General features: G+C 38.5%; 1 protein-coding gene and 2 non-coding genes across 3 annotated transcripts; all 3 read left to right on the top strand.

The window, feature by feature from the left end:
• Positions 1 to 1225: 1225 nt before the first annotated feature.
• LOC127524906 (nucleolar protein 56-like) lies at positions 1226 to 9454 on the top strand. Its single transcript, XM_051916947.1, has 12 exons — positions 1226 to 1362; positions 2207 to 2296; positions 3626 to 3740; positions 3921 to 4085; positions 4672 to 4870; positions 5406 to 5593; positions 5794 to 5945; positions 6108 to 6208; positions 6835 to 6983; positions 7174 to 7295; positions 8221 to 8355; positions 8711 to 9454. The coding sequence occupies exons 1-12, from the start codon at positions 1360 to 1362 to the stop codon at positions 8918 to 8920; spliced, it is 1629 nt and encodes a 542-aa protein (XP_051772907.1). The 5' UTR covers positions 1226 to 1359; the 3' UTR covers positions 8921 to 9454.
• Positions 7032 to 7103, top strand: LOC127525601 (small nucleolar RNA SNORD56). Its single transcript, XR_007933384.1, has one exon. It is a non-coding gene; the product is annotated as a small nucleolar RNA SNORD56 (small nucleolar RNA).
• Positions 8082 to 8148, top strand: LOC127525600 (small nucleolar RNA SNORD57). The gene has a single exon (XR_007933383.1). It is a non-coding gene; the product is annotated as a small nucleolar RNA SNORD57 (small nucleolar RNA).
• Positions 9455 to 9552: the final 98 nt, after the last annotated feature.

Raw genomic sequence — 9552 nt, forward strand, 5'->3', positions numbered from 1 at the left:
GGTTGAACCACTGTAGTCACGTTGACTATTTTAACGATGTCTTTAATACCTTTCTGGACCTCAAAAGGTGCAATGACGTCGCTGCCTATGTGTGGTTCAGAAACCCTCGGATTTCATCAAAAATATCTTAAATTGTGTTCCGAAGATGAACGAAGGTTTTACAGGTTTGGGACGACATGAGGGTGAGTACTAGTACTTAAAGACGTAAATTTCATTTTTGGGTGAACTAACCCTTTAAACGTTTAAAAATACGCTCAGTGAACAGCATATAAATAACATTTTTGTGCTAACATTCTGAGAACATTAAGAAAGACCAGATAACTTCAAACAAACGATCAATTAAAGTAACTGGAAGAACATTTGTTTATAACTTTGAGATAGAGCCTAGCCAGAACTTTAGCCAAAGTTCTGAGAATGTTCCCTGTTGTAAACTCAGCTGGGTTAAGAATTTTGAGTATTCCCGAATACAACATATTAAAACATCAACATTAGATACAACATTAATTTCCAAGTGTGTGCATTTTGTTGTTTCTAAAGACTCTGCATTCCCATCTGATGTGGATATAAAGTCATAAATTCAATTATCTCTTAAAATATGAAGTCAACACTGGTATTTATTACTGTGAGTCATACATTATGGCACATTTGTCTGATAATAAGTGGATGGATGATTGTGCAACCAACACTGACTCCTGTCATAACTCTTTAAATGTTTCCTGCATTAAATATATTTTGGCAATTTGTCCCTCCTAAACACTCTCAGGCGCATTAATAAAGTTTTATTGGGCAAATGCTTGCAGCATGTATTTTATGGCTTATTCAGATTAAAAGGAAGCACATATTTAGGTTTTTGAGATGTATTGGATGTGTTTGAAATACTATTAATGAAACACTAATAATAAACACTAAACATTAAATTAGCGTAGCATGAAAACACGATACAGGCCTTGACCTTCTCAACTGTATACAGGCCTAACTTAATTAAAATTATAGAATGTCATCATTTTTTGACATAATCTAGTTTATTGAATTGATATGATTATTTGAATCAGAATGACTTTTTTTTAAAACTTTTTGTAATGTTTTATTTTATTTCTCTCATGGGCATCAATTCTACCCTATAACGTTTTTTTCTCCAGCAAACGGGATGTTGTGCCACACATCTTGCATTTCTAAGCATTTCCAACAGGTGACGCAGCACACATTCCCGCAAAATCCCGCCCTTTTGAAATCTCGCGATAGGCTGCGTGACTGAATCATGTGGGTTTTCGTACTTGAGCGCATGTGAATTTCTTTCCTGTTCAAGTGATCCGAAGGAACGGAACGCTCCCTCGTGCGTGGCGCACGAGATCATTAAACATGGTAAAACATGCAATATTTCTTTATGCAATCTATAGAAATTAGCAGATTGGTATTTTGCAACGTTTTAAACGTGACAACCGTTTTGTATTATAAATCGGGCTTTTATGATGGCCGACGTGCATGTTTGTAGAGATGTGTAGATTTGCGCTTTATTGCTATTACAGAGTTATTATAATCATTTTTATTAGTTCATTGAACAGCGATTATGCTCTCGCAAGATACAAACCGCATATATGCAATTACTGTAGCCTATTTGAGAGGATAAACAGGCGAATCCGGTAACACAGGGCCTCAGTGTGATATTAAAGCCCACGGCAGCCATTAAATTTAATCTAACGGTTTCGTCATGTTTCACTCACCTCCTGTTAGTGATTTGGACCGATGTTCTGGTTCTGATTGCAGTGCTATGAGATGTTGTTCAGTTTTATAAGGCACGCGCTGAGTATTTGATCCACTGGAGTACCACGTGTTGTGTCTGTGCTAACCCATGCTAATGTGTTTCTCCCCAGCTTCAAGCTCTAATGCAATAAAATCTAAACATGGGTAGTTTATTAACGACTTGTTATCTTCTACTTACGCAATGCTGTATTATCATATTAAATACTTAAAAATGAGGCTGCTTCAAAAGCGAGGCTTCTTTGTCCCTGGAGGTGCCACCACCATGTGGGCTTTATGCACGTGCTGGTGTTGACCTGCAACTTGAACAGATCAAATTCATAACATTTATTTCTATTTGCTAGTTATTAATATGCGAATTAAGCGTTTGGGACTTTGTCCTTTTTGTTGTAACTAGTTATATTTATGGTATTAGTGCTGAGTTATAATCTTACCCTCTCTCTCTCAGGTGCTTTTACACGTGCTGTTCGAGCATGCAGCTGGATATGCATTATTCGCTGTCAAAGAAGTGGAAGAGATTGGAATGCTTCTACCTCAGGTATGTGTATTAAGGAAATGCAAAAGGAAGTACAAATATTTTTGTCCTTCCCAATAATGTGGAGAAGTGTTTAAAGGATTAGTTCACTTTCAAATGAAAATTAGCCCAAGCTTTACTTGCCCCCTATGACTTTCTTCTTTCTGATGAACACAATCTGAGTTATATTAATATTCTGACGCATCTGAGCTTTATAATGGCAGTGAGTGGGATCAATAAGTATGAGCTGAAGGAAGTGCCTCCATCTATCATAAACGCATTCCACACGGCTCCGGGGGTTAATGAAAGCCTTCTGAAGTGATGCGTTTGTGGGGGGTTTACACTTTCTTTGTAAGTTAAATACAGAAGGCGGTCTGGCGGAAGCTAGATATTTTACTTCATAACTCATTAAATATGGATTTTTTTTTTTTTTTTTTTTTTTTTTTTTTTTTTTTTTTTTATAAATTAAATAAATGCTTCGCTTCAGAAGGCCTTTATTAACCCCCCGGAGCCGTGTGGAATACGTTTATGATGGATGGAGGCATTTCCTTCAGCTCATACTCCTTGATTCCGCTCACTGCTATTATAAAGCTTAGATGCGTCAGGATATTTATTAATGTAACTCTGATTGTTCATCAGAAAGAAGAAAGTCATATACACCTAGGATAGCTTGAGGGTGAGTAAAGCTTGGGCTAATTTTCATTTGAAAGTGAACTAATCCTTTAAAGATCTGGACATGTAATCGTAAGGTTGTTGGTTCAAATCCTAGCCATAAAACTACCATTTAAAAAATAGACCAAATGGATTTGTAAAATGTATTTTCTAAAATGAAATGAGAAATCAATTTAAGTTTAAATAGGCTAAGTGTTGATAAATCTGCCGATATTTAGCTTCTTTTAAATATCAGCATCGTCCGATAAGGTTTTCTGTTTGGCTGATGTGTTGGAAGCAGGACATTTATTTTGACGGTGCCGAGAATGCCAGCGCCTGAGCACACAGCCCTCCCATTCTTCGCCTTCATTAGTTATTTATTTGAGAATTATTCCTAGTGCGCATAAATTTACCAGATTACGAGTGCCCTATTGGTTAGTGTTTACTTCCTTTTATTCATATTGTTTTTCAAACTGTTTCTTTATTTGTGTGAAATACTTTAATGCGATTACAGAATCTAGAATTTGCCATCTAAAGTGTTTAATTTAGAGATTTATTAGTTATTTTTCAAATTATTTACTAATTTATTATTAACTCAAAGTGTGTATATATTGGCCATCCTTCTCTCTAAGATATTGGCCATCAAAAAACAACCACTACTTTTAAATGACTAATATATAATGATTCCTTGGTTTTCCATAGGTGGAGGAAAGTGTCCTAAATATTGGCAAATTCAGTAGCGTAATCCGACTGAGTGCGTTCTTCCCCTTTAAATCCGCCCAGGCTGCTCTGGAAAATATCAATGCCGTTTCAGAAGGTAAGAGAAAGGAAGGTTATTTCAAATTGCTTCACTGAAATGATGTACCTATAATCTGTCAATCCACTGAATTACTGTGATGACAGCATTCCTATAAACTGATCATCTGAGGTTGATTTGTTGACTTGCAAATTGTGACCTCCAATTACTGATGCTTCATTCCTCATCTGATCCTGGCAGGAGTTGTCCATGCAGATCTCAAGTTGTTCTTGGAGACCAACCTTTCGTCCGGGATTAAAAAGAAGCCCACGTTGGGGGTGTCTGACGCTAAGATTGGTGCAGCACTTCAGGAAGAGCTTAATCTGTCCATTCAGACTGGAGGTGTTGTAGCTGAAATCATAAGGGGTGAGCATGATTATTTAAATCAGTGGTTTTCAATCTTTAAGGTGCCACGGACCCCCAAATATGATCGTCCTCGTTGACCTCCCACCCCCCAATCTTAAAATTTAAAAGGCAGCTATACATTTTCATATATAAAGACTGAATTTATACTGCAGTAAATAAGTGTTACAAATGTGTGGAATTATTTAGGAAATTATTTATTTTCCACCCCTAGTCACTGTAGTAGTAGTTTATTGTTGGATGTATTAGATTTATTTATTTTTTTCAAATTATTTTAGTTGGATTAATCCTTTTTATTTATTCACTGATTACTTTTTTTTTTTTTTTGTTTGTTTACTGATTCATTAACTTGAAGGAAAAAAAACAACCCTTGGGGGTCCTTGGACCCAAGTTTGAGAACCCCTGGTTTAATTCATTATAATGCAAATCACATTTTCAAACAGTTTTTAACAGCCTGCTGTAATGATGTACCTTGATCACCTGATTTCTGATGTTTTCTACTGAAAAGCTGAACAGACAGGCAAAAAAAAAAAAAAATTTACGAGTCCAACAGTGATTTGTTGTTAATGCATCTGCTTGTGATCAACAGGTGTGCGTCTGCACTTCCATTCCCTGGTTAAGGGACTCACCGCTCAGGCCGCGTCCAAAGCTCAATTGGGTTTGGGTCACAGTTACTCCAGAGCCAAAGTCAAGTTCAATGTCAATAGGGCAGACAACATGATCATCCAGTCAATCGCCCTCCTCGACCAGCTGGATAAGGATATCAACACTTTCTCCATGCGTGTGCGGTAAGATGATTTTCACTGGACTTTCTTGTAGTTGGATCTAATCCGACAGCCTCCTAATGCTTACCACAGACAGCGCCCTCTAGTGCACTGGCTGTACAGGAAGTGGAGGGACAGTAAACTCCTTCCTCTGGGGTGTTTGGTCCCTCAAACTGGAGCGAATACAACCTGAGGGGGGAGACAAACCTTTGAGTGGCTTCCTACACAAGTTATTTTGAGTTTAGTAATCGTAATTTATGGCTACACGATTAGCCATAATCGCGACTGTGGTATTTTGATTTTGTTTGACCATCCAATTGAAAAAAGCTCAGTTTAACCCTTGAAAATTTAAGAAATGAACAGCCATACTTTTCAATACTCTTCTAAATTGTACTGTAAATTTTTTTTTTTTGTACAGTAAAATGTAGAAGCTTTTGTTTATATTTGAGTAGTAAGTTTTTAACAATAATTTTAAGTCATAATAATTAGAGATTACAATTTTCCCAAATTGTGCAACCTTATCAGAGCTGTTTCTAATTCTCTCTTTTTATCTGTGCAGTGAATGGTACGGTTACCACTTCCCAGAGCTGATAAAGATAGTGAGTGATAACAGTACATACTGTAAGCTGGCCAAGCTGATAGGGAACCGAAAGGAACTGAGTGAGGAGACTCTGGAAGCTTTAGAGGAGATCACAATGGACAGTGGCAAAGCTCAGGCCATCCTCGACGCGTCCCGCAGCTCTATGGGTAAGACGAGCTCACTGATGTCATGAATATAGCTCCGTGGGGGATTTTCTCAGGTGTTATGATGTTATTATAATCTGTCAATCCACTGAAACCATGTGATGACACTCACTAACTGAACCTTTGAGTCGCTTTGGCTCAACCAGTTTAAGTGCTCCATTGATTTTGTACTAAGTTTGTGTATCAAATTGTTTTTTCTAAAGGTATGGATATCTCACCTATTGATCTGATCAACATTGAGAGCTTCTCCAGTCGTGTGGTTTCCCTCACAAAGTACAGACAGGAACTGCAAGAATACCTGCGATCTAAAATGGGCCAGGTGGCGCCAAATCTCGCGGCTCTCATTGGTGATGTGGTATGTGTTTGTCAGCAAACTAAAAGGCTCTGATATACTTAAAGCGAAGTTTAAGAACGAACTAGTGTAACGTCATTTCAAAAATCAGGCCAAAACAAAGCTTGTTTTGTTTCTTTCGGGAGATGAACGAGACGTTCTCTGACCTTTATTTTCTTTTTATAGGTCGGTGCCCGTCTCATCTCTCACGCTGGCAGTCTGACAAACCTGGCCAAATATCCAGCCTCCACTGTGCAGATCCTGGGGGCAGAGAAGGCCCTGTTCAGGTACTGGGGCTCCCCTTCCCTGCTGGGGTTTCACACAGCTGCAGTGATGGCAGGGCCGGGGCGTAGCAGGAGCGGGTGATTTGGCGTGTCATTGAACACACCGTAAAGTGATCCTGCTCGATCTCACGTACCCCCCAGTCTGAGCAGCTGCTGAGGGTTTTGAGAGGTAGATACATTTGGAAATGTTGAGTCCGCACGACTCTGAATCCTAATAATTTTTCATCTTGAGTTAGTCCTTGAGTTTCTAGCAGTACACTCTGAGTAAAATTTTGATAGTGATGCGCCGTAATTTCGCACCTGAAAATATTTAACTCAAATTAAAAAAAATTGCCATTTCAGGTAAAGTAGTTTTATGATCCAAAGTAGCAATATGTGGAATTAGTTGGGCAGTGAGCCACTTCTTGAACTTTACTATGGCTGGTTTAATTTAGCACCCGAAAACCCAGTATTCCACAGTATTGTCCAAATTTAATTATCAACTTTTGTTTTTGGCTAAATAAGGTCTTTAATTTTGGTTTCCATTTTTAAAAAAAAAAAAAAAAAAAATTGGTGCATCACTGATTTTAATGTGACTGAGACACCCTCAAAGCTGTATTAGATGGATTTTGTTCTGTCCCATGAATCAGGGCGCTGAAGACCAGAGGAAACACCCCAAAGTACGGTCTCATTTTCCATTCAACGTTCATTGGACGTGCTGCTGCCAAGAACAAGGGTCGCATCTCGCGTTACCTGGCCAACAAGTGTACCATTGCATCGCGCATTGACTGCTTTTCTGGTGAGCATCCCATCTTCTCTCATTTCTTGAGTTGCCACTACTTGGTTCTTGCTGTGATGTTTATATTTTTCGTCAACAGTAACCCACCTCAGTGGATGTTGAGATTGTAATCCTGAGCAGAACTTTGGACCAAACACATTTTCAGCAGTACTTGTTTGTCCTCATCTTTGTCTTCATTCTTTTCACACAGAGGTTCCCACATGCGTGTTTGGAGACAAGCTACGTGACCAAGTAGAAGAACGTCTGACCTTCTATGAGACCGGTGAGGCCCCACGAAAGAATCTGGACGTCATGAAAGAAGCTGTTGCAGAGGTGAGAGCTAAACCAAACCAGGACAATATGGGCAGCTAATTATCAGTCACTTAAAGGGTTTCATTTTAGCTAGCATGCTGGCTATGAAATGTTATTCATGGCCAACAACTAATTATTTAATGTTGGGCAGTTAATGGCATAATATTCCAAGCACACATAAGTTTGATAATTTCATCTTTTAAATGGGTAAGTTAACTCTTAGCACTAATGTTGAACTAAGTTAACCTGAATAAGCTAACAGCAAAATACTCGTGGCACAAAAATAGAGTATATCTGACAATATTGTTAAATCAAACCTCAGACCTATGTCTGAAATTGCGTACTACAAGTAGCTACTTCACGACGTTAAAGGATGTTCTGTGTAGTATGAATGTGTTTTGAATGAAATTTGGACTATATGCATGTTGTCATTATCGTGACCTACAGTGTTGGTTGTGTTGCTTCTGCTATTCACAAATCCTCTCCCATGGCCTCATGGGATAGTAAAGTGCGGATTGGTTGCGCACTTCAGCATCTTATAGGTCATTGGAGAACTTTATTCATACTAATTCGGACTTATTATTTTCAAATACTGCTTTTTGGAAGTATGCATATTCGGATGCAGCCTTGGGTATTTTTACATGTATAATTCTAAGCTTGGCGCATTGCATTCTGGTATTGACTTGTGCTGCTTAAGGCTAGTTAGCTGTTTGTAACTGCTTTTTCCATTGCTAATAATGCCTTTTAAAGTGCTGATTGTGAAGGTTTCTTACTAGGAATCATTGTTACTATAGTTTCAGGAAGTGCTGTGAGTGATGATACTTATCTCCTGACTCCTACATGGAGGCAAAAACTGATTTAATGAGCCTGACACAGCACTGTGAAGTTCTTATTTTTACTAGGCTTGTACAAATGCAAGTACATTGATGGTTTTTCTCACTCGCAGGCTAGTGAGGCGGCTGCTGAAATCAAGCGCAAGCTCGAGAAGAAGGAAAAGAAGAAAAAGAAGCGTGAAAAAAGGAAACTACAAGCGCTTTCCACAGCAGAAGATGAAGTTGAGAAAGCCAATGGTGATGCTGAGGTACTTGTGAATAACTCTTCATCTGTGTTTTTTAGCGCAGGGGTTTTCAGACTGGGCTTCAGGGCAACATTATATAATATAAATTACATAAATGATTGTTGTATTTGGGGGTCCTTGGCATCTTAAAAAGATTGAAAACCCCTGGTCTAGCACATGTAGCATGCCTATACTGGAGGCTGGACCTTCTCATGGACCCGTCTCATATCTGTCATGCTAGAGCAAATCTCCTCCGAACCATTGACAGGCCCGACTCAGTGGGTTTGATCACTGAAGTGAGCAGGACATGATCATCTGAGTATGATAATCTTGTTTGATGTTTCATACATGGTGTTAATGGTTTCCTTTTGTTCTTCAGGAGAACACGGATACAATAAAGAAGAAAAAGAAAAAGCAGGCAGCTGAGGAAGAGATCACGTCAAACGGTGTTGTTGAGGCCACGCCTGGCAAGAAAAAGAGGAAGATCAATGCTGTGGAGGCGGAGCCTGAGGTGACGGAGGAGGCTGATGTGACACAGGTGGAGAAGAAAAAGAAGAAAAAGAAAAAGCCGGCAGAGGAGGATGAATAAACATGTTCCTTCTGACTGGACTTCAGTATTGTACAGCTTTATTTTTAGTTTCATTTATGAGTTGGACTCATGGTCAAGCGTTTAAGATGTCTGTGAGCTATGCGCAAGGAAAATGATCCGTCATGTTTCTTTTATACAAACTGCTTTATTTCCTGTCACTCTCAAAGCACCTTTCTGAAACAGTTCTTTTACGTGCCTTGCTCTAATAAATGGCGGCCCTTTGGCATCTATGAAAACATTTGTTTGTCACCCGAATTTCACTTTAAATGTCACATGCTTCTAATTGATAAAGGCTTCACTTGAAGTGTGCTAGTTTAATTATTCAAGGTAATCTCTGATTTGGAGCTGTTTGTAATTAAGCATATTTTTGTAGTTACACATACTGAAATTAAAATTTGCAGAGACTGTAAATGTGAACTGATATCATGCATGTGGGGTCTACTTAGCTGTTTTTCCAAGTACTCCATCTATTGATTCATTATGCAATGCATAAATGATTGGCATTTAATAAATTGATTAGATTCTGTAACTTAAGCTGTGTTCCTGTCATGTTAATTACTATTAGAAGAGAACTCCTTTGTAAATGTTTTTTAGTAATGCTACAATAAGTCTACAAGTTTTGATACTTGGAT

Source organism: Ctenopharyngodon idella, chromosome 13 (assembly GCF_019924925.1).
Source record: "Ctenopharyngodon idella isolate HZGC_01 chromosome 13, HZGC01, whole genome shotgun sequence".
Lineage (NCBI taxonomy): Eukaryota > Metazoa > Chordata > Actinopteri > Cypriniformes > Xenocyprididae > Ctenopharyngodon > Ctenopharyngodon idella.